This window comes from Clytia hemisphaerica, unplaced genomic scaffold (genome assembly GCF_902728285.1).
Source record: "Clytia hemisphaerica strain Z4C2 unplaced genomic scaffold, Clytia hemisphaerica genome assembly, whole genome shotgun sequence".
Taxonomy (NCBI): domain Eukaryota; kingdom Metazoa; phylum Cnidaria; class Hydrozoa; order Leptothecata; family Clytiidae; genus Clytia; species Clytia hemisphaerica.
This window is the reverse complement of record NW_027104233.1, coordinates 850629-875991: the sequence shown is the minus strand read 5'-3', so window position 1 is coordinate 875991 and position 25363 is coordinate 850629. Positions and strand designations below refer to the sequence as shown.

At 34.9% G+C, this 25363-nt stretch overlaps 2 protein-coding genes across 2 annotated transcripts in view; both read right to left on the bottom strand.

Moving 5' to 3' along the window:
* Positions 1 to 1744: 1744 nt before the first annotated feature.
* Positions 1745 to 5214, bottom strand: LOC136815975 (uncharacterized). Its single transcript, XM_067072396.1, has 3 exons — positions 4271 to 5214; positions 3324 to 3458; positions 1745 to 2608 (listed from the first exon to the last, which is right to left on the bottom strand). The coding sequence occupies exons 1-3, from the start codon at positions 4632 to 4634 to the stop codon at positions 2220 to 2222; spliced, it is 888 nt and encodes a 295-aa protein (XP_066928497.1). The 5' UTR covers positions 4635 to 5214; the 3' UTR covers positions 1745 to 2219.
* Positions 5215 to 7669: 2455 nt separating this feature from the next.
* The window catches only part of LOC136815970 (CCAAT/enhancer-binding protein zeta-like), a 33085-nt gene continuing 15391 nt past the window's right edge, over positions 7670 to 25363 (bottom strand). The window contains exons 16-32 of the mRNA XM_067072392.1: positions 23545 to 23579; positions 21076 to 21154; positions 20876 to 20938; positions 20386 to 20466; positions 19705 to 19752; positions 19172 to 19291; positions 18428 to 18604; positions 17964 to 18016; positions 17543 to 17612; positions 17207 to 17390; positions 16738 to 16771; positions 16107 to 16201; positions 14798 to 14848; positions 10839 to 10891; positions 10131 to 10309; positions 9810 to 9843; positions 7670 to 8077 (exon numbers count right to left, since the gene is read on the bottom strand). Of these exons, the coding sequence (XP_066928493.1) occupies positions 7844 to 8077; positions 9810 to 9843; positions 10131 to 10309; positions 10839 to 10891; positions 14798 to 14848; positions 16107 to 16201; positions 16738 to 16771; positions 17207 to 17390; positions 17543 to 17612; positions 17964 to 18016; positions 18428 to 18604; positions 19172 to 19291; positions 19705 to 19752; positions 20386 to 20466; positions 20876 to 20938; positions 21076 to 21154; positions 23545 to 23579 (1590 nt within the window). The 3' untranslated portion in view covers positions 7670 to 7843. The remainder of the gene's footprint in view (positions 8078 to 9809; positions 9844 to 10130; positions 10310 to 10838; positions 10892 to 14797; positions 14849 to 16106; positions 16202 to 16737; positions 16772 to 17206; positions 17391 to 17542; positions 17613 to 17963; positions 18017 to 18427; positions 18605 to 19171; positions 19292 to 19704; positions 19753 to 20385; positions 20467 to 20875; positions 20939 to 21075; positions 21155 to 23544; positions 23580 to 25363) is intronic.

Sequence of the window (25363 nt, the reverse complement as noted above, 5' to 3'; positions counted from 1 at the left end):
TGCATAGTACAGAAAAAAAGTCTAACCTATACTTTGAGTGTTAAAATAAATACACAACTTTCAAAATATTTCCATCATAAGCCGATTTTTACCGACTTCAAAAAGTAAAATGTTTCAAATATTTAAAACCGAAAAATTACAAAAAATCTTTAATCGATAATTATTATTTCAAATTTTAAAGCGTAAAAAACTTAAAAATTGTAATTCGTAAAGAATCGGAATTTACTCTTTAGGCAATTATCATATTCATAAAAGAGGTTGAAAAGAAATTAAAGGTGATATCAGAGTAAGCTTCATGCTGCTCCCTCATGCCGAGTTGAAGGGAAGAACTGTTCGAAAGTTAGACAGTCTACAGTCGATTCTCTCTAATTCGACTTTCAAAAGAATCATATTCGAGTTAGAAGATTTTTGTAAAGCACGAAGGGCTAGATGTCGTGCTTTAAGTTCTTCTAAGCAAAAAAAAGTGAATATCACAAAAAATATTGCTGCTATTGTTTTCGAAAACCTACGAAGCTTCTTACTGGTCAAGCGCTGATATTCTATTGTAATGTCACGTGACCTAGGTAGGATTATTGTAATGTCACTTGATCCTAGGTAGGATTTCCCACCTGATCTCAGCACACTTTTCAGCCAAAGTAGAAGGGAACAACGTTTTAGTGTTCGAATTAAAGAAATATTTCGATTACTTTAGGCGTAGAAACTTTCGCGAGCAGAAACTTTCGCGATTTTCGCGAATTTTGGCCCTTTTCGCGAAAGTAAATGTCTTTAAAAATTCTAGAAAAGGCCATTCGCGAAAAATTCTTGACAATATAGAAAATCTGTAAAACTTCAAACTTTGAATAAAATGTAAATTTTATGGCACTTTTTAGCCTGCTAAAAGACTAATAAGTCAAAGGACAAATGTTTCAAGCCAATAACCCAAGAAGTATTTGTGTCTCTAAGCTATTTTTTCATGTGGAAATTCTCAATTTTACTTCTTGATTCGCGAAAGATTAAGGTCGCGAAAAATATTTTTCCGTTAAATTCGCGAAAGTAAATGTCGTGAAATAAATCCCCTTTTCTCTCAAATTTAGGACGCATCTACGAAATACAAGGATAAGATAGTATTCGGTATGGTGGATATGACGAACGGTGAAGAGCTCAATGCAATCTACAACATTCAATATTACCCAACATTCAAAGCGTTCTCAAAACAAAAAGAATTTGGTGATGTCTTTGGAGCGAAATTTCAAAACTTATGTGATTTGATCAAAAGTTTAAATGACCTTGAATAAATATGCTTTTTTCCAATAGTTTAGATACTCTCTTAGGGGCCATCCACATAGTACGTACGCAGTGAAGGCGGAGAGGGGGACCTGACAAAAGCGTAGGTCTATTGATTAAGTGACGTCATTTCTATTGTTCTCTACGTACAAGAGGGGAGGGGGTATCCAATATTTGGAAATATTTAATACTCGAAAAAATTGAAGAAAAGAAACCCCTCCCCTGAGTCAAAGGACCTACTATTTGACCCCTATATTTACGTTTTAACAAGTGATAATCACATTTTAACACAAACACAAGAAGTAAAGGCTGTATAGTCGATTTATGAATTAACCTCCAAGCCTCAATAAACAATTATATATTTCTTTTCTGGAAGATCCCCACCTTAATAGCATAATTACTTTGAATTCGGTCTGTCAGGAACTTTAAATCAAAAAAATATTCTTTTTACTGTAAATAAATAACTAGTAAAAAATCGATGTAAATTTTATGATTTCATATTTTATTTTACTTATGAATACATCAATTAATACTCAACAAGAATTATTTGTGATAGTGTACATTTTATAAATTAGGGATAACATTTGTTCCCCACCCTGTTGTCTGGGAGAGCTTCCAAAATATTGGAAAGGGGTCAACTTACACAGGCAGACCTTTCGATTGGTTGAAATATTTGTACCACAATCCAACTAGGAAACATTACGCAGTCCTTCCCTCGAGTTAGCCTTCCAAACCAAAATATTCACAATGGGAGGGCCAAGTGAAATTCTTTTTGAAGCCATGCAATAGGAAAACGTTGGTTGACGAATGAAGTCAATCGTTAGATTATTGCCTCGATTTTCGCTACAATTTTGTGTCAGTCAATTAGGGTGTGTCTAAAATGGTAGCTGAAAAAGCATTGTCGTTCAAATACGCCGTCCCCTTATCATTTACACCATATAAAACTATATGAGAAATCACTCTAAACTATCATCCAAATCATCAAAGGACGAAACGCCCATTCCATTTCCACCATTGACACCCGAGGGCGGTTTATAATAATCACGGTCACCCGATCTAATACCCAAAATATGTCCAACAATACATATGAAAAACGAAAGAATCAACAGAATCAAGCATACCCAAGTATAGGTGTGAGCACGTCCTTTGTCACAATTATCGTAGAAAATCTGTGGAGATTTTTGAAGTTTATTGTACAGTATGCGGATAAGGGTATATCCTTTTTCTGTTAAGAAATCACTAGACGTTATGGCGTCAGGTAGATAATTCTTCTCAGTACCGATAAATGACGCGTATTGGTCGAGTCTGGTTGTAGAGTAAATGAATGACGTCATAGTTGAAAGAGCTGAAAATATATGAAAAAACGTGGAAGTTGTTCAGACAAACGTCATAAGAATAATATTGTTATTTTATAAAATATTGAAACACGAAATTGTACATTTTGATTCATGTCTTCTTCCGCTTTATCAGCGGACCATAGGCATAAATTGTGTCACGAATAACCCATGCCTCATTTTAGAACACAGCTCATTCCCAACGGAATTCATGAAATTCATGACGTAATGTTTTCTACGGAAATACCCCGGTTTTAGCCAGTAGTGGCAAATTTAAACTAGACAAAACTTGTATAAAATTTGCCACTCCTGCCAAAAGCCGGGGTCTTTCCGTAGAAAACATTACGTCATGAACATCATGAATTACCTAGAGGTGCACTCTTTTCACAAATGTTTGTGAGTGTCTCAATAGAACTCAATCGTCTTATTAATGATCGGTTCAAGACGAGGCGGAGATTCACAATGACGTAATCCGTGTAAGGTTCGATCCTCGTGCATTTGGAAAAAGCACTATCAGTGAGGAGATAAAAGGACAAAAACTAAAAATCTTACAGACCAATTCCAATGATAGACAGAAAACAGGAAACATTTGGATTCGCCATCTATATATCTTTTGCCTGCCCAGAAAACTCGAGTAGCTGTGAAGAACTGTTGTTAGCCAGGTTTCAGTATAAATATCTCAAAACCACTAATTTCTAACAAAGTAGGTAACAAAGATCTACTTACAAGCGGGGAAAATGATAAATGCATTCACCATAACGAGATAGCCATTACATAAGAATATATTGACAGCTCCTATCAACCATGATAACCCACAGAAGATGATACTGGCTAATAGTGCAGAACGAATGCTGTCAAAAGCTGAAAAGAAAGGAGACAAAAATCCTGATGTGATATTTTCGTATAAGGTATCGTGTCGTGACAAGAAGTCGGAAGAATTTAAGGGATGAGAGTCTTATTTGATTTGGTTGATCGTTAACCAGTTAAAACAATTGTGTTACTTTTTCTAAAGAATGCGTCATTTTTATTACTTCAAATGCTAACCAATTATTAAAGTATCTTATAAAAACTCCATCTCATCTGGAATTTAAGGGTTTATGTAGCACAATTGCTTTGACCCTATCGTTTCAATTTTCTTTGAAGTTTTTGAAATTCATGACAACTCATTAAGAATATGAAGAGTCGGAAAAGTATCTATTGTTTAAATGATATAATTTCTATTGTTCTCTGCGTACAAGGGGGGAGGGGGTATCAAATTTTTGGAAAATCTTTGAGTACGTACTATATGGACGGCCCCAAGGAATTGACATTATGATTTGGCTGAGAGTGTGCCGTTGCAATTACAATAGAGTTTCGGCACTTGAATGTAAGAAGCTTCCAGGATTCTTGGAAACAATAGCAACAATATTTTTTGCGATGTTTATTTTTTTTCTACTTGGGGGAAAAGCTTCATATACGATATCAAGCCCTTCGCGCTTTATAAATCTGTGCCTATGAAATGCAAAAAAAACATATTGACTGGAATTGAAAAGATCTTTATAAATACCTGTTCATAGAACAGCACAGAAGTGACTTTCATTTTCAATATATGAGAGCAACCATAGTGTACAGAATGAATATATAGTCTAATAGTTATAAATTATCAGCTAGAATCAAAATGTCTTTGTAAATACCTGATCTAGATGTTTCAATTTCATTTTCAATTGCAATCCATTGTGTATCATTAAATCGACCAATCAGATCTTCATATAAGCATTTCTTAATGGGCGAAGATGACATTAAAATATTACTGAACACAGACGTCGAGTCCACTTCTTCGACATACCAACAAGCATCTGATAGTCCAGTCCTCATGCGGATTGAAACGGTCACAATATCTTTTGAACCCAAGGTTAAATTATGGAGGGGCGCTTTGGCGTTGATATCACACGCCCACCATGTTTGCTCAACTAACGCTAAAATTTGTGTGATGAATATGGCGGTTATGAGACAAAATACAAGGATAATACATTTGTGATGTTTCGGCATACTCTTCATGATGCTGTTGTGTTGTTTTTTGACGTTTTCCCAAGCAAATTTTTAACACTCGATTCTAAATTTTTCTTCCTATATCTTCAAGTCGTTAAAAAAATGAAAGAGAAGAAAATTATGAAAAATAAAAGAAAATTACTTGTAAATTATTTTCATAAAGCAGGCTGGCGATTAATATATACGCTCACTCAACAGCAAATTAATCCAAGAACAGATTTTCAAATGAACACTCGAAAGAGACTTAAAAAACTCTCAATTTTAAAAAAAAAAGGCGATCAATCAATTACTTCACCCTTTAAAAAGAACGATTAAAATGTATATTTAGTAAAATTAACTGAGAAATCTCTCAAAAATTATGAAAAAAATTCACCGTTCCATAAAAAATGGTAATGTGAGAGCAACATAAGTTCGAGTGAAAAATGTCGCATCGTAATATATGCTCTATATAACATCTTAAAAATGGGTATACCTTTCAATGGTAGCATTTTAACATGGTCTCAAATTACCTAATAGTCTATCATAAGAAGGCTTTTCCTTATATGACAAAATATTAATGGAGCGTAAGTTTTTGTTTTGTCAGGTCTTACTCCTAACAGGATACGTTTGTTCAACGAAAACGGCTTTCAAAAGATAAAGCAACGATGTCTTAAGCAAGGGATTAGAAAATAGAGCACAACTTGACGTTCATTTTCTAAGACTAAGACTAACTCAAAAAGGATTCACAGTTTGTTTTGTAACTTCCAAAAACTGTCAGACTTTGAGATACCAAATAGGATATAACTAGACTGAACCGCTTAAAGTCTAGCAGAATATATTCCACAATGTAGGTAAGAGCAGTCAAAAGAAAACAAAATGTATGAAAATTTGAAACTTCCTAGATAACCATCACTTCAGACAAAAACGAAGAAAATATCAATACGAAAGCTTCCAAGTTCAAAGTTATCTTTAAAAACGTCCGACCAAGTTTCGTCAGACAGCTTTCCTTTGCTCTAACCATGAAGACAGTTAACCAAGAGTTTTATCAGGAAAAAAATATAGACTACAAGACAAAAGGGTTGGCTAAAATAAGGAAGACTTCACTAACCACCAGAAACAAACCACTCAAACTTTAGTTTTATTCTCTCAAGAAAAATTTCTGTTTCTTAGACATTCTGTTCGATAGTGTAGGTGGATTAAACTAGCTTTCCCGAAAAAACTTTCTATCAAAAAATCTAATCAAATACAAGCTTAGCTTAAGTAAACCAAATATATTTTTAGAACAAACATTACAACCAGCTCTTTAGCGGTTTGTCAAACTTAAAAAATAAAACTTTATTCAACTCTAACGAAATCTCACCACCGCAAAAAATCTCAAGCCTTAACTCCTTAAAACACACGATTTAAAATCAGCTTGACAATACAAAGAAACCCTTTGTAAATAAAACCAAGTTTTTACCTAGCTTTGTATACAAATCAGTTATGCTGTAAACGTACCATGTTCAAATCGTTTCAAATATTAGACCTTCTTTAAAACACACGATTTAAAAATCAGATTGACAATAAATTGTAAAAAAACCCTTTGCAAATAAAATCAACCTTTGCACACATATCAGTTATGGTGTAAAGTTATGGTGTAAACGTACTTGAAATCTTTTCGGAAGGACTTTAAACTCGATTATTGATATGAACTGACTGTCTGTTGACTTTATCTAAACACTTCAAAACAAGAAGTCTATAAAACTAAAAGAAAACTTGTTCACTTATTCAAATTTCCATTTGACAGGGACTTATTTTTAACACTGATATGTTGACTTTATAAACATCGAACGACTGTATCATCATCAGTTATTTTGTTTCACTCACTAAATGGTTCGTGATGGTGATGGGCCAAGTAAAGTACACACTATTTAATAAGAACACAAGGCTTAATACAAAAGTCTTCTTTATTTTTTGTCTTCATTTTTACACCCCTGTATCATAGACCCGCTGTGACCCCAGCCCCACCGGCAAAATTGGCCTAAATTTTGTCCCCAGTGTACAAAATACCCTACAATTTCAGCCCCAATGGGAAATTGACTTTGTTTTTATCCCCATTTGAAATTCAATGCAAAAAAAATGCACTCAAAAACCATCCCAACTGGATATAGAATTTTTATCCCCATTGGGATTTCAATAGACATTTTCGTCCCCATTCTGGGAAAAAGTCCCACCGAGGCTGTGAGAAAGGGGTGTATTATTGTTTTTAGCACGAGTTTATCACATGATAATATCTCACTCACGATTATCTTTCCAACAAATATAAAATCGCATTCCTGTAAACCTTTTGCTAGATGCGACGTCATGTTGAATGATTAAAAACTCCAGAAGCAAAACAATTAGACAAGAAAGCATGATTAGTAAACGCGTGTACTAAATATTTTCTTAAAATTGTTTTGATGCGAAAATTCTACTTCAAACTCTATCAAAAGTCATTCACATTCGTATTTCTACTGACAGCTAATTTGAAAAGAACTTTAGGTGAAGGATCCAACTCCCTGCATGATACCAGGCGACACTAAAGGGAAGTCAACAACTTTCATACAATCAATTATTCATGCAGTCATCTAATCCACACTTCCTCTTACAAAATATCCCAAAACTGAAAAGTACTTCCGCATACGTGAGAAAGTACAATAAGATCCTCCCTTTTAGGCTTGGAAATTATACTAAATCCTTTATTACGGGGGGGGATCCTTTAGAGGGGGGGGGGGGGTTGTACTTTTACGGTGTGACGGGATTGGCCCTTTTTTAGTACGGTAAGAGTGATCAATGCTTCAAAAATAGGCTAATAGATGTAATAATGATTAAACCCTTAAATGATAAAATTGACAAAAATGCATCGCATAAGAAGCGTCAAAATTAAGGACGGGTAAACAATTTCTCCAGATCGGGTCTCGTACTTATTGTAACCAATGGAAGATAGATAAAATGCCCAGAATTCACTGCGAAGAAAACTTTTTGACATTCAGATCTTCCAGGCAGATAGATTTTGAAAAATGGTAATATCATTTGTCTTAGTGATCTAGATTATTAAATTGAAAAATGTCTTTCGTTTACAGTATATAAATCTTGCTATAAAAAAAGAGAATCCTAAAAACAAACCCTAATTTGAGCCAATCAGTGACTAACTTATGTAATATAAAAATTCTACATAACAAAAATATAAAGGATACCTGACTGTTATTGTAATTTTCATATTAACGTTTGACTTTTCCGCCTCTCCTGTCCTTGTTGCCGAATGATTTCTTTGGACCTCTTTCGTTTCCACCCTTGTGGCCACCTCTACCGCCACCAGCGTGACCGCCTCTTGGCTTTTTATTATTCCATGATCGTTTGGTTTGTTGTTTCTCTTCCCATTTCCGTTGTTTAGGATGTACCGATTCCGCATAATCACCGGTATTCTCTTCACCCTTCTCCAATAAATGTGCAAACTGACATACAAAAGAAAAAAAACATTATCAGTTTAACTTTGTCTCATTAAGCATGTATATACCGTAAAGGTGTAGAAATTTTCGCAGAATTTTATTTCGTGGTTGAGAGGAATTTTTGTTTAAAATATGGTGCTTATTTTGCACCAAAAATACCAATTCTATAGATGATTTTTTAAATCATGTTAATATTCTTGTTTTGCGGAATTCAATTTCGCGGATTTGTCAAAAAATTTCTTCCCTTAAGGTAGGCACAAGAACCAAGGATTGACCCCAATAAGGCAAAGTCGAAATATTGAGGTCTGCCAGTACATAAAAGCCTAAGAATACTTCAGATGGCGATGAAAACATGAAATTTGGTACAGATGACCCCTGGAGGGTCCAAAACTCGATTTTAAGCAGAAGCAACAAATTATGCCACCTGGCCACCTACTAAATGACGTCCTCAAGGGGACTGGGCAAAAAACTATTTTTTTGAAAATATTTTTAATCTTTTAAAAGACGAGCGGAATTAGCATGAACTTTTGATGAAAATTTTTATACATATCAAAATTCAATGCTGTTTCTGCTTTTGATGGTCAAATTGGATGACCATTTGAAGTAACTTTGTGCTAACAGACCTCACTATAAAGTCAAAATTTTACTGACAGCCAATTTGAAAAGGACTTTAGTTTCGGAAAGTTTTTAAAAGGGAAAATGACGTGAATTTGCAATACAAAATTTTCTGATCTAGGGATATCATTATTAAACTTATTTAACGTAAAAATTAAATGAATGAGCGAAAATAATGGTCAAGCTGCACGGCTTGGTTATGCAGTTTCAGGTCAGCAAAGTGAATCTTTCTTGTTCAAAAAGCTAATTAAATTTCTTTTTAAGTCGACTGACATTGAGGTGCTTATCCAAAATATCAACAAACATCGTATGAGATTGGCTACACAAATATTTGCGGTCATTAAGACAACGGTTTTTCATAATCCTTTTTTCAGTAGTCTACACCATAGACAGCTCTAGGCTTTTAGGTCTCCCTCTTGCTCGAAGAATAGGAGTTTTACGCTCAAAACGAAGGAAGATATGCCGTAGCCTAGTTTTTCAGTTAATATGTTTCAGGCTTTGTAAACATTGAAACGTGTTTCAACAACCGACCCTGGAGGTTTAGTTTCTAAATCCCAGCCATACAAAATCTTTTGATCGGAGATTTTTTAGAAAATGGTACCCTAAAGGTAGAAGTAGAATACATCGAGAGCGCTAGATGTACTTTTTTTGAATATTTATGATGTAGCCTAGTTGAGCACTGTAATGACTTCTTTGCGGGTACTACTCCCGTACTACTCTCAAGAGAACTCCAATCAAAGATGGCGGTTATGGTTGCACTGATAAGCTAATTGGGCAAAAAAGAGTATTTAAACATTTCATGGTATTTTGGAAAATACCATGGGGGACGAAATACGTTACCAATGCTGTGGGTTGATTTAACCTAAAGATTAAACTAGTCATCTCGCTTTGAATGTGATTGACCCTTTCATAAATTACGTCACGAACATCACTTGCCTCGTTTTGGAATTATTGCCATGGTGATTACCTCCCAGAAGATTTTATTAAAACTACTTTCTATTCATTAAAAAATCATTTAATATCTCACGGGACATAATAACCATGGTAATTGTTTGAATATGAGGCAAGCGATGTTCGTGACATCAGACTTAAAAATATATTAAACTCATTTAGATCTCCTTACCTCTTCTGCTGAGGCAAACATTGGCTCGTCTCGCCTAAAATGAAATAAATATCAAATTATAATAACCTGATCCTGATTACCTATGATTCATTTTGACCGTGAAATGACCAATAACATAATCATAATGAGTGAGCATGCACTTTTCTCTAGTCGACATTCGCCTCTTTACCCTGCCTATTGTAATTTTTAAGAGTTGACAAAATGTTTCCAGTCAAAATCTTTGTCTGAGAAAGATTAAACGACATCATTGCATTGATGTGTATAAAGAAGAAGACCAAACATGGATTTTAGAAAACAAACCGTCTGAACTTAGGAACTTACTTTCGTTTCTTGTTCCTTGACTTTCCACCAGCAAAACCGGAGCCTTCATCACCATCATCATCAGCAGCTGCATCACCGAGAAGCATTTCGTTCATTCGTTCTTCTTCATCAAAATCATCACCATCACCATCTTCTCCATCAATAGATTCACCATCCGAATTCAATTGCGAAAATAAGGCCTGTAAAGTACGAACGATAGTCCAAATGACATGGAGTTTTTATAAGATACTTTAATAATTGGTCATTTGAAGTAATAAAAATGACGCGTTCTTCAGAAAGAGTAAGAAAATTGTTTTATTACTGGTTAACGACCAACCAAATCAAATAAGAGCTTGCAAAAACTCCATCTCGTCCTCGATAGTCAAAGTAGGTTAGTTTCTAGTCGTGTAAAGAAACTTCCAATAAACTAGAATTATAAGCCAAACAAAGTCAACCTTGATATTAGTAGGACAAGTGCTTTAAAACTCACCACATGACATTTCAATGCTTTTATCTGCCTGATAAATACAAACCTTTAAATCTTCAATCATAATCAGTTATCATAACTAACAAGACTGGCCTTGTTCCAGAAACCAACTTACCCTGGAAACTCTCTTTCTTTCGACTTCGGTTAAAAAGGACTGAACTCTTACAAGCTCCAGATAAAGAGAGCCCACAGTATAAAATTTTTTTTATCCAGAAAAGATGAATGGAAAGGGACAGACTTACGTCTTCATAATCTTTGTCTGTGAAATTCTTCTTTCCACCTCCATTTTCCAGGTCTGGAAAAAATACATGTGATTATAGTATTAGTATAGGGGAATTTGGTCATAACCTTAAAAAAATTGATATAAAGCTGAAATTTTGCACAGAGTTCAGGAAAGGTGTCAGGAAACCCACATTAAAACCCCCCACCTTCAGCACCTTGGCATCCCCAGTTATGACGTCATAATCAATGATGACTGTCACATATTTTGGTCAAAATTCAAGTTGTCCAAATATGCAAGTTTTATATATCAATCGATCGCAAATTGAAAGATGAACAACTTTTTAGCTTGTGAAAAATCCTGAAAATGTACTGAATGTGAGTAAAATCAAGGACAAAGTCAATGACGTCATCAGGACAAAAATCCTAGAAATTAAAGTTTGCCAAATATACAAGTATTATATATCAATCGATCGTAAATTGAAAGCTGAAAAACTTTTTTGCTTACGGAAAATCCTGAAAATGTACTGAATGTGAGTAAAATGGAATATTCCCTCTGACGTCATCAGGGTAAAAATACTAAGGGCAGTTAAATTTAGTTTATTTGTTGTCAAAAACAAATTAGTTTAGCTAATTTTAAAGACTAGGTTAACAAGTTACATAAAATTGAGACAAGATTTGCTTTAAATTTAACAAGATTTTTTTCATTCAAAAATATCATTAAAAACATTTCTGTGTACATCATCGTCCTCTTGATGGTTGGGTTCGTCAAATCTATCTTCACGGTGTTGATTTTCAGGTATCACTGTGATGTTTCGCGAGGATCCTTTTGATGACCTGTTGCGATGCAAAAAAAGAAACAATTACGAATTAGTATTATTATTCAAAATTCTCCTAAGTGTCACATCTTTTGAAGATAATGTTTATTTCATTTCTTTTCTCTTGCTTTTTGTTACTGTTTCTGTCTTCTGTTGCCGGGGAATGGATGAATCATCTAGAAACTGAGGCCTTATTACATCCCGCTATAAATAATAGTTATTATTATTACCTCCTGATGTGTTCATTTCCTTTGATAGACATGGGGTCTTCGTAACCATCAAAAACAATTCTTGCTTGACCATAGTGTCTTCTTACGAAACCAACATAAGCTGCAGCAATTTCGTTGAACTTCATCCCTTTTGACCACGGAACCCTATGAAGTAACGCTCCTCCATCAAGAACATGTTGCATTTGTGTTATATTAGTTGATGTTGAATCTTTATCTTGAAGGAGACTTCTTTTCAAAGCTGCTTTATCAGGCTTTCTCATCAGTCCATTTTTGAAGAGAGACAGAGCTTGGTGGTTGAGCTCGTAATCAAAATATTGCTCGACGTTTTCTTCCCTCTCTGCGATGGCCGCCAGTCTGGTGAACAACAAAGTTGGATTAAAAATCGCAGGATCTTTACAACCAATATCGAGGGACTCATTCGTGAGGGCTTCGAGAGAAACAATAAGATCTTTTTTCAATATCTTAGCTTCGGTGAAAATGACATCATCCAATTGACCTTGTATTTTTGCCCCAACACTTTCTGCATCGTCACTATTAACTTTATCTCCTTATCACTGATATACAACCGGTTGAAAGAGAATGTAAGTTGTTGTCGACCATGTTGAAGGGATTTCTTACTTCGATCCAATCAAAAGATTTCTGACATCTTCTGTATCCTTGATGCATCGATTCTTGCCCATCTCAACGTTTTGATCACTTGGTCCACTTTGAACGCCTGAAAGTTGTATCATTGATTCATGGACTGTTGCGGTGAAACCAACACTCATTGTCCATAGATTACGGACATTTTCACTGAATCCTCTACCTTTAAAGAAAGAAATTTTGACCGGAATTTAATTTCAGAGATCGTATGTCTGGGTCAGCAGCCATACCTTTAATGATTTAAATACCTTTGCATTATTTGAATTTTACATACGATTGGAATTATGTCTAAAAAGCACAGTCAAAGAAAACTTCGATTTGGTCTTCACGATATAAATTAAAATACCTCTCGTCAAACCACCAGCACATTTTAATGACCTCATCAACGTTTGTTCTATTACCAAATCTGACCAAATACCAGCCCAAAATCAGTTTGATCGTCTCACTGCGTGTCGTCCGGCCTCGAACTGTTCTTGAAGCCATCCATTAGAAGATGTCCAACTCTCCATCTCTTGGACATATGTTCATGACCAGTAGCTGCGAATAGGTTTTGCATCTTGGTGATTGATTGGATATGAAGGTGCCAATTACAGCTTCTCTCAGCAACGATGAATTCTTTTACCACTTTGATATAATTGATGTAGGATAACCAAATCTTTGCAGTTCACGATTTTTCCGACATTGTGTTTGAAAACGTTGCAATGCTCTCCTCCATATCTCTGATGGCCTTGGATTCACTAAGTGTCACAAGATTGTCGTTCGTGAAGCCTTCATCCATTGCCTTCTTATACGATGACTCGAGATCTTCAATAACCAACTTGTTTTCGTCGACTAAAGTGCACGTAATATGGTTGATAAGAGCACTTTGTACCAGAAGATGTGCCCTTATTGCTCTTGCAACGGCATGACCAGAATTAATATGCTTGACGGTATCCTCAGCATAAACCTCTTCAAACAACTCATTTAAACCTGACCCCTTCATAAGATTCCCGATACTTCCAAGAAAACTCATTAGGGTGTGAAATCCTCCTAATCGACAAACAATGCGTAGTTTCTTGAGCTTGATGATACCCAAAGCTTTCTGCCATAATGGCTGATCAAATGTGATAACAGGTACTGGAATTATAGATTTTTTTACTTCTTCGATCACAAAAAGAAGTGTTGAATAGATACAACTTTCGTTTGAAGAATTCAAATCGATGATAGGAAGAAAGTCAACGGAAGCTACATCGTATACAGTTGTGCTTTGTGATGTGGCATGCATCATGAAACCGGACCAGTTTGGACGAGTACTTTTAGATGACGCAAAGAACCATGCTGAGTGCCAAAGAAAATCAAGAGTCATTTCTGCAGCTGATATTGTTTCAGTCGGTTTGACAGAATCAAATTTAAGCTCTTTTAGACTATGAAATCAAAATGATAACTACCGATTATTGTCTATTATGCAATTAGCAACATGAAGGTTCTACCCATTTTACTCACATTCAGTACATTTTCAGGATTTTCCGTAAGCAAAAAAGTTGTTCAGCTTTCAATTTACGATCGATTGATATATAATACTTGCATGTTTGGCAAATGTAAATTTTAAGGATATTTGTCCTGATGACGTCATCAACCTTGTCCTTAAATTTACTCACATTCAGTACATTTTCAGGATTTTTCACAAGCTAAAAAGTTGTTCAGCTTTCAATTTGCAATCGATTGATATATAAAACTTGCATATTTGGACAACTTGAATTTTGACCAAAATATATGACAGTCATCATTGATTATGACGTCATAACTGAGGATGCCAAGGTGCTGAAGGTGGGGGGTTTTAATGTGGGTTTCCTGACACCTTCCCTGAACTCTGTGCAAAATTTCAGCTTTATATCAATTTTTTTAAGGTTCGGTTGATTTTTTGGCTAATTCCCCTATACTATATGTTGCAACCGGATATTTGCTGGCAGAAGTAGAGCGTAAATGATATAAAAACATTGTTGCAACCGTCTTCGGCGAATCATGACGGAAAGTTTAGCGAAATTTGGTTTTTCCAGAGCTTGCACCAAAATCATAGTGAAAGATTTCAACTGGATAGAACTTGTCAACAGTTTTTCTCAAGACGGTTAGTGAACAAAATATCTCAAGTGAGGAGTGAATGATATTTATGACAAAGCCTAAACTGGAATGTAATATAAATGGCCCAAATTGCACTACTGATTAAGAAATAGGTTCTCTTTTATCCAATGATAGGACACAGTATCAAAGGTTAAGCTTAGAGAACTTTTGAATGTTCGGAATGATTCTACTTACCACTGTCATCGAAGTCTGACTCCTCTTCCATCATATCATCATAATTGAATTCTAAACCAAAGAAAATTAAAAAAAGGCTAGCAATGAGGAAAGGAAAACTTAAAATTTGGCTTATACCGGGTGTCCCAGAAAAAAGTTCCGCTCTTTGAAGTGAATTTTCTCGAGTTCTATGAACTTTTAGATAATGAATCTTTTTGCATTGGAAAGAGGAAGGATAAACTTAAATTTAGAGGGGTCATTTATTAAATTAAGTAAACTTGATCAAAAGTTATGGCCTAAATGCTAAAACATCACTTTTCAAAAAAGTCAAAAAAAGACGAAAAAAGAGGGGATTAAATTCATTGTAAGACAAAGACACAAAAAGCTTTGGAAACTCTTGGTAAGATTTTGATGAATGTTTGGAGCTCGAAAAAGCATCGTGCCCCTTGATTATGCCCATGGGAGCTCGTTAAATTAGACAAAGAAAAGAAAAGGAATTAACAATAAAATAAAGACACCTTAAAGAACTGCATGGAAAAGACTTTGAGCGTAAATAAATTGGCAAAAGAAGTGCTTTCTTTATGATGATTTGATCTCCTCTTTTTTCGTCTTTTTTTGACTTTTTTGAAAAGTGATGTTTTAGCATTTAGGCTATAACTTTTGATCAAGTTGACTTAATTTAATAAATGACCCCTCAAAATTTAAGTTTATCCTTCCTCTTTCCAATGCAAAAAGATTCATTATTTAAAAGTTCATAGAACTCGAGAAAATTCACTTCAAAGAGCGGAACTTTTTTCTGGGACACCCGGTAGCTTTTTAGAATTAATCAAGAATTTTCTAACTTTTTCACTAAAATTATTTTGAAAAATTGCTCAGAATTACCGTTTTCCTATTTTTCGCCATAACTTTTGTTAGGATAATTGTCGTAAAAGTCATTAAAATAGTGAAAATATGAGGTTATCTGCATGAGAATTGCGTTAATTTGATATCTCATTTTTGACGAGTTTTTGGACTTTTTCAGAAGCAAGTTTAACTTCATTTTTAAACTTGAGAACCATGGAACCAAATTTAAAAAGTCATATACCAAATTTTAAGTTTGCCTTTCCTCTTTACAACGACAAGAGAATTCATTGAAAGTTCGCATTATTTCGGACACAGTTGGCCATATCAAACCCTTATACTTTTTTCTGGATCACCCAATACTTTATTGCAGTTGGTGAAAGCGTTACGGAGTGGATGAGTAAATGGCTGAAGGGATTAGGGATTAGATGAAAAAGAGATGGTACGTGGGACAAAGGAAACAAAATGATGATCTAAATAAACAACATACCGTCACCACTTTCACTACCACTCTTATCATCTTCATTTTCTTCTCCTTCTTCTTCTTCAGTTGTCGGCTTCTTCCCTTTGTTCTTCTTCATCTCACTACGTAAGAGGGAAATTAAACATGCTTATCAGATCGTCTAGCTAAAGGTCGGTAAGTATCTTCTTTTGTAGTTGTAGTTGGACAACTAGTGTATTTTATTAAGTAGGAGAGGCATCTTGGGGGTAGGAGATTGGTTGAACATATTTTTAAGAGTGGATATCCAGGGGGTCTTTACTAATAAAATAGGATATCCAGGGGGTTCGATACTTCGAAAAATCAAAATCCTCAACAATGGGGGTAAAAAAATTTTCTGGAAAAGCCCGTTGTAGGAGATAAGATAAATGATGTGCGTAAAACCATTATTAACATATAATATTTGCCCAATCAAATAGACGATTGGAAAAACCCAAATAAAATTACAGTGGAGTAGTTTTAACGCTACAGCTCGAACGTCTCCTTAACTCGAACAAGTTTTATAATCCCTTCAGTTAACAATGCCTTACTCCGTAACTCGAAACTTCTTTAATTGAACAAAGCTGTGTTCCCCGTGGTGTTCGAGTTATGGAGGGTCCACTGTATCAAAATATCATTTTACCTGGCAAAATCAATGTCTCCGAATTGGTCAATATCTAAAGTAAATAAAAAATAAGGCTATAAGACAGTGTGATAAATAGGAACACTTCTTCAGAATACGCCTGTCAACACGTACCAAACAATAAAATGGTATCGACCCAAGTTTACCACGTCAAAATGTATGAAGTCACTCTGAAGGATTCAGCCTTTATGACGTCATTCCGACCATGGGAAACTTGGACACCATCACAATGGGGTGGTCGATAAATACAGTACAGTGTGAGTTAAATTCATTACAAAAAGAATATCTAGGAGAATCAACCATTAAAAAACTTTGCCAACTGTAACGGATACTCTGGTAAGAAATCGTGTTAGCCAATCATAGACAAGAATTGTGTATAAACCAATCAAAGGCAAGAAATTGTGTATTAGCCAATCTGAAGACAAGAAAATCTTGTGATAGCCAATCAGATTGAAGAAAGAAAACCTACCTTCGTCATCCTCTTCATCTTCTTCTTCCTCTTTGACTTTCTTTTTATTTGAACTTTCATCATCTTTCATTTTGAAGTACCTCAAGAAAAACAACTCGTCTTGTCGCACGTTGTCCTCTGAATGTTGTAAGAATTGAGTAGAGTTGACGGGCTGCTCTTTCAGTCTTGCGGAGTGTTTCTGTCGCTGTTAACGGTAAATAAAAGTCAAAACAACTCAAAATGTGCAATTGAACACCGTAAAAGTGATTTTTACCATTGATTTCAAAGCTCCAAAGGGGCTAGATCCGAAACTCCTGGATCGGAAACGAAGCCACTTATTCCCCCAATATATTTTACCTGCATCAAGGAATGACCATGCTCAACATCGTGTTTCTTCGGGTTACGATACATAAAACGATCCAAAAACCTAAAAGAGATAAGAAATTATAGAAAGGAGAGAGACTAAAGCGGTGTAATGCTTTAGGGCTACAAACAACGGGTTCTCGATTCAATTCCCTGCTACTCCAAAAGTTTCGTTCAATTCATTTTTAACGTAGCCAGCTGGCCGTAGAGCTGGTAAAACTAATCGAATAACCGTCTAAAAGATCTACATTACTGGGAAAGTATAATATTTTCTTTTTTTTCTATACATAAATAAATTCAATTGTTTGTTAAAAACTATACTACTGTTTTAGAAATCAGGTTATCTATCCTTGAGGAATGAGGGAAATTGATTTGAATCGGTCTGACAACGAAAGGAAGGGAATGAAAAACAGACCTTAACAAAGTGAAATCGTCCAATGGATCTCCTTTATAAACGATATCTTCACCCTGAAAAATATGACGTATATAGTTATTTTTTACGTTCATTTACTTTGCACGATTACAACCTTAGTCCATTCAGATAATAAAATAATTCACTTTTCGGTATATGGCGATTGAAACTAAATAACGTAGGTTCCAGGGAAAATGATGATAACCTTCATGCCTTCTTCTCGCGATGCATCATTGGAATCGTCCTAAATGTTGTGAACAGTTTAACTTCTAGATAATTGCCGTTCGATTTATAAGTAGTTCGGAAGAAGACCTCTCTTTCCTGATACCAGTGGTGGTGGTCCTCCACAGATTTAAGTATCACAACCAGAGTATAAATTAGCCTAGCTTCTTAATGATTTGGAAGATCTGACAAGAGCTTTTTTTGTCAAATCAGAAGCGGTAACAATACAAAATGAAGAGTCTTGCCTTCAGTAAGGAGTCAGCAAAGTGTTGAGCTGACGGATGGAAATGATTTGAAATGGAGGTCAACTCCCACGCGCATGAGTATTCTGCACCCGCGTATAAAGGGTTCCTTGCATGAATGTTGTAATGAGTTGTGTCTTTGTTAGTTGCACGAAATGTCCAAGAAGGTCCAGTCTTTTCCTGAAAGTGAAAAGGTTTTATATTATATCAGATTTTTTATTATATCAGATCATTTCAATCTCAAATTTTTGTCTTGTCATTTTTAACATCCCAAGTGTCCTAATTCACTATTTCCTCTACAGAGAACTATCCATACAGTGTCCCAAAAAAATGGGCAAATTTTTATATAAAATGAAATCCTCAAAACTCATCACTAATCACATCACTGGGCTTAAAATAATTGAAAAAAGACTAAAATTCTCTGTTCGATCAATATATATCCCAATTCCCAAGACGATTGATTAGGTTTTTGATATCAAATATCACGTAATACAAGTCATAAAATTTCGCATAAATCATGAGGAGGAGATTTTACTTTATATAAATATTTTCCGCGTTTTTTCTGGACACAATGTATATAATAGGTGTTAAATTTTTCAAAAAAGACTTCGAACGAAGACACGTAAACTGCCGAAACATCTTAAAGAAGTTGTTTTATTCTGGCATTTGACATCTTACGTCCAATACAGGTTAGAGCTCTGTCCCTTTCAATTCCATTACTGAATAAGTGATAGATATATAACCAACCTCATTAGAGTCTTCAATTACATCTTTTTCATCATCTTTTTCTTTCGTTTCTTCGCCAGCTGCTTCTTCTTCGTCTTCGAGAATGACATCTTTGAAATTTTCTTCATCTTCATCGTCATCCTGAAGAGAAAAGTAAAACGAAATGAAATACTATGACCTGGTCTGACACACATCCACAGCCATTTCTGTTAAAAATTGAAGCCGTGCTTTGTGTCAAAATTTTGAATTCGGGTAGCTGTAAAGTTCGAAATTGCGATTGATCAAAACTCTCATAAGAGTGTGAGCAATCGATGTTGGAAAGTCATTGCAATATAGGGACTATGTGATATCACCCAGTCAAAACACAGTAAATAGCCTCCGGAATTTAGCCTAAGTGACTCAAATAACCTAACCAGGCCTCATGATGAAACTACTGACAATTGCTAAAGTTTACGTCACTTTTGGCAAGCAAGCAATCAACCATTAATTTCCTTACTCAGTCTATGGTAGACTCAACAAAATATAAAACATTCTAAAGCTTACAGCCATCTTACCTCAGGTTGGTTGAACATGCTTTTAATTCCTTGTTTCTTTTTCACAACCTAAGAGAAATTATCAAACCGTTGAAAATATATAACTTTTATTTATAACCTTTTTCTTGTTAACTGAAAATCTAGGAAATCTTGCTATAAAATTGCCCAATTTTTCGAAAAAATTGAAAAGTAATACACTAAATTTTAAGAAAGGCTTTCCTCTGTACGATTCCGAACTAATTTTTGAGAAATCTCTTTTCTACTGCCTACAATATCAATTAAAAGAAGGTAACTTATTTCTGGCACACCAGGCATAAGAAGAGACATATGTCAAAAAATATCATGTTTTCGTAATAATTTTCATTAGATACTGAGTATGTGTCAGAAATAAGTTTGCTACCCTCTGTAATGTACCTTACGTGGACTAATTTTCGTGATTTATTTTTATTTTACCATGCAGTACTATGGCTTTTGCATCTAATAGACAAAATGTGATAAAACGAGCTATGAGAAAAAAAATGAGAAAGTCTTTGCTTTGAAATTTCATTTCAAAGAGGATAGCTTTTTCGGACACACCCACTACTAAAGGGGGTACTAAATGACCATTTCTTTTCGAAATGGCAAGTCAAGACAGTAACTAAATGGCCAATATTAATCATTATTAGAAGGGAAATTAAAACTTTGATGAGATTTAGTACTTACTTCAGATAGTAAGAAGAGAATGCCACACAAGAAAGATGGTTGCGATTGTGAACTGACTTGAAGTAATCGTTTCACGAAGGTCTAAAAAGAGAGTTTCTTCAGTTCAGATCACGTTCAATTGGAATCTGATTCAGAAAAATCTCAAAAAGAAAGATCAATTCAACGAGACCCCTGATTCGCAAGTTGCAAGCAAAATATTTATAGGGTCACGCACTAGAAATCACTAGTTGAAATTTTGTAAACCCCCACAACTGCTAGCGTCCAGGAACTCGACCCCCTTTAGAGATTAACTTGCGAATCGAGTGACTTACCTGGATCGCTTCACAATTCTTATACATATACACTTCTACCCAAACAAGAAATTGATTTAGAGAGTTCACTTCTTTGCTTAGGTACTATCATTACTTAAAGTACTACTTTTCCCACCCAAAATGATTACCTATACTATTGTGGACATCCATAGACTCATCTTCTAAAAAAAATGTCTTACCTTGACTCTCTTAAGTATTGGATCGTCCCTAACAGCTTTGAATATCAAGTTTAATAGCATCGCCTAAATAGAAAACAAAATCAAACATTAACTATAGGTTGTGTTGATATTATATGGCTTTTATGAAAAAGGTCATCGCCTTTCTGACTTGCTGTGGACTCATTTTAATTTATTTAATGATTCAAAGATTGAGGACTCGCCTGTTTTGAAGAAGTTTTCAATTCTGGATCAACCAATTTTTCATATAATGCTTGATAAAAACGATCTGATACAGTTTGTCTAAAAGTAAAAAAAAATACAAACAAGACGACTTAAAGTCGAAAATTTCGCCTAAAGTTTAAACTGCATGGGAAAAAACAAGAAGTAGAGATGGAAGCTAATCTGAAGTCTACTTTACATCGAGCCTTGACGAAACAAATTTATATGAACAACGAGGCTCAAAATCGCTAAAAAGATAAGATCAATTTACGAACAATGGTTGGTTAATTCTTAAGAACTAATAACTGAAGGGCATATCACCAACTATAAAGAGATATTAGTTTGATTCTTATAGAGTATATGCTTATAAGAAAAATACCTTATCAGGGAAAACTTCGTCGGGGAAAAGTGACGAAGTTTTGGCCAAGTGAGGAATATTTTTCCCCGACGAAAATTTACCCTGGCTAAATGCGTTTACCAACTACCAGCAAGTGACGAATGTTTTTCCGCGACGAAGTTTCCCCCGATAAGGTAAATATGTTCATATTGCGCGCCATCCCTTGATTACTTTTTAAGAGCTACTTACCGAAAGCTATATCACCTTCTATCGAGAATTATTGATTTGATTCTTATAAAGTATATGCTTATAAGAAAAATAAATATGCTCATATTGTGCGCCATCCCTTGTTTACTTTGTAAGAACTAATTACCGAAGTAGTCTGGCCGAAATACAATAAAACAGGGGTGAACGTAGAAAAAATTCCGCGTAAACTTTCTTGGTACCGTTGGAAGCGAAATTTTATGTAGATTATTATACTCAGAGCCTCATGATGAGGCCCTTGGGGAAAACTTTTGGTAAAATCAAGACTGAAGTGTACTTCTTCGCCCCAAAACAGATACGTTTTTAGCAGTGTACTGGTCATCAGCTACACTAAAAACCTATCAAAGCTATTCAAAGTCTTTGAAAGTTAGCACTATCCCCATGTGCTTTCGCCTTGCACTTGACCCATTTGATATCATGGATGACCCTGTTTAATTGCTTGTGGTTTCCAGAAATGTGTTTGTTGGGAAATCCCCCTCCCCCAGATTTTTGAGACAGGGGTATACATATTTGAGTGTTTTGAAAGACACCTACCATTGCAAGGATAGCACTTTTCAAGGCATTTTATATCGAAAATGGGTCCTAAGTGTTTTATTTCACCAATTTTTTCCCAAAGGGCCTCAACATGAGGCTCTGAGTATGTTAAACCTCGTAAAATTCCGCTTCCAACGATACCAAGAATGTTTACGCGGAATTTTTTTCCAGGTCAACTTTTATTTCTGCCAGACTAAATAAAGGGTATATCACCGTTTATCAAGAGTTATCGATTTGATTCTTATAAAGTATATGCTTATAAGAAAAATAAATATGCTCATATTGTGCGCCATCCCTTGTTTACTTTGTAAGAACTAATTACCGAAGGCTATATCACCTTCTATCGAGAGTTATTGACTTGATTCTTATAAAGTATATGCTTATAAGAAAAAAAAATATGCTCACGTTGCGCGCCATCCCTTGTTTACTTTGTAAGAACTAATTACCGAAGAGTATATCACCGTTTATCAAGAGTTATCGATTTGATTCTTATAAAGTATATGCTTATAAGAAAAATAAATATGCTCATATTGTGCGCCATCCCTTGTTTACTTTGTAAGAACTAATTACCGAAAGGTATATCACCGTCTATCGAGAGTTATTGATTTGATTCTTATAAAGTATATGCTTAAAAGAAAAATAAATATGCTCACATTGCGCGCCACCCCTTGTTTACTTTGTAAGAACTAATTACCGAAGGGTATATCACCGTTTATCAAGAGTTATCGATTTGATTCTTATAAAGTATATGCTTATAAGAAAATAAAGAACAAATCAAAACTGTGAAGCTAAAGACACAAAGATATATGACGTAATCCAAAGAAAACCCGCGAAAATCGTCCGTGGTTATACGAGCGTGTAATTTGTAAATTGAATTTAGTGAGTTTGTCCACCGTATCGAGTACTTTCGTTTTCTAATTTTTTTATTACACCGCCGCCGCCGCCGCGAAAGGCTATCGTAATACTTTCGCTAGACGAAATTAAAAACACTGTAAATAATTACGATACCGAATCAACGGATCCTGCACTAATGTACTGCCCAGTTTTCTCAAAGGTAACGAATCGAGTGGGAATTGAACCCACGACTTCTCGCTTGCCGGGCGATTGCTCTCCCAACTGCGCAAGCGAGAGGTCGTGGGTTCAATTCCCACTCGATTCGTTACCTTTGAGAAAACTGGGAAGTACATTAGTGCAGGATCCGTTGATTCATTACCTATAAGTAATACGCACTTGATTTCACACAATTACGATACCATTTTGTAATCATTTTCAAAATTAAAGATTGTGGACAAGTGTTGTGGATATTACTAAATTCTAATCGAGAAATGATACTCACTTAGATTCCATGACGTGATATATCAACATGAATGCCTGAAGAGAAAATGTAAACAGGTCAACCTAGCCATGTGTTGACAAGGTATAAATTATTTAACGGCCTTAAAATCAACACGCAAAAAATTAACACAAATTTCATTGCTTTTTCAAGGACACCACGGCTGGTTTTGATTAAAGGGGTTTTAATTAACACGAAATTTCTCAATTTGTGTTAATTACACGTCTCTTAATATTCATATAATAAGGTATTAAATTTCCTGAATAGTGTATGAGAATTCACTTTTGTGTTAAAAATTGGTTGTTAGGAGTGTGGTACAATAGGTGGCCGTAAATTTCTTGCTCGAGTTGTCTAAGGACGTGATTTTTCGAAAATTTTTGTTTTTCTCCGCGCGTGAGTATAAATAGAGCCTTGTTTCAATTTTTCTCTTTTTTCGCCGTGTAAACTAGCTTTTTAAGATTCGAATGTTTATCATCGAACACACGCGCGTGACTCTTTTTCGAATGTTTTTATTCGATTTTAATTTGGTATGTGTGAGCAATCTGGACGGTCTTGGAAATATTTTGTATGGAAATTTCTCGAAGTCCACTTCATTTTTTCAAAAAAGCGAAGGGGAAGGAGACTTTTCTTAGCAGGTCACTCAAAGTTTCTTTGTTTGAAAGATGCCTTTGTATTTAATCGAAGTTATGGTTTATCATTCAATCTATGGATATGTTCTTCACCTTAATAAACCAAGAGCATTTCTGCTGTAATATTTCATTCAAAATATCTCTCAATAATGAGAGGAGAAAGGCTTCGTTAACCTCAGTTTTCTGTGTTCAAATTTTTGTTATTGGTTCAAATAAGTTTTAGGTGGATCTCAGCAGCTCGATATAGATTTTTCGATATTTGGTTGGCTACTCAAGCAAGGAAAAAAGAAGTAAAAGAAGAAATTTAATGTCAACTAATCAAGACTGTTGGAGAAGGAAGAAATGATTGTAATGGTGCCCTTTGGTTCAGAAATTATTTTGTCGATACAGATGTACCAGAAGGTAAGCAATGCTTTATAAAATATATAGTCTCAGTTTCTTTGCATTTTTTGTTCTATTGTTTTTCTCGCTCAGTACTCCTACTTCCTTTTCAATAAAATCTTTGAGGTGGAAAAAGGAAAAACCGATTGATTGCTGTCCAGTTCATATCAAAATCCTCCTTTAAAAATTGACAATATTTCAATGGGAAAACTTCCTTCCAGAAATATTGCTAGAAACCAACCAACCAGCCCTGTCTCATCTCTGGTTACCCTCCTCTTTGTAGAGTTCTTATCACTTAAGTCTTTCTCAGCGCTCATAACTGTTCACAGGAAGAGATCTGTCAAGCTGAACATTCTTGGATTGATTTTCTTTTATTTCATTTTTAGGACACTGCTTATTGAAATATTATTAGGCTTACAAACTGAGATGTGACACGATGTGACTTGTTGAGCTTTGAACCCACCTTTATGATTTTTGATAAATATATTTCATGAAATTGTTTGTTTTATTTTAATTTTGTCTCCATCCCTTACCACAATTACTATTGCATATCTTTGATAATTTTCAGTCTTAGTCTGAGTCCTAAGCTGAATATTTCTTTGCTTGGAAAAAGGATTTTGAGGGGATTTTTTATCAAAAAGTGGAGAGATTCTTTCAAAATCCACCGCCTCCTTTTTTTTACGAGATCGATTTTTTCTAAGCCAATCAGAATCGTCGATTTATCGCGAATAAGCCAATCACGGCAAGTTATCAGCAATTTTGGTCTGGTCTGTAATTTTAACAAATTATTCGAACAAAGCTTCTATTGGTTG

What these genes read in the sequence shown, in the direction of transcription:
- LOC136815975 (XM_067072396.1), bottom strand. Translation starts at nt 4,634, where the DNA reads ATGAAGAGTATGCCGAAACATCACAAATGTATTATCCTTGTATTTTGT. An exon ending in AATTGAAACATCTAGATCAG is followed by an intron (nt 3,459 to 4,270) that starts GTATTTACAAAG and finishes CTTTCTTTTCAG; the next exon opens with CTTTTGACAGCATTCGTTCT. An exon ending in ATTTATCATTTTCCCCGCTT is followed by an intron (nt 2,609 to 3,323) that starts GTAAGTAGATCT and finishes ATATATTTTCAG; the next exon opens with CTCTTTCAACTATGACGTCA.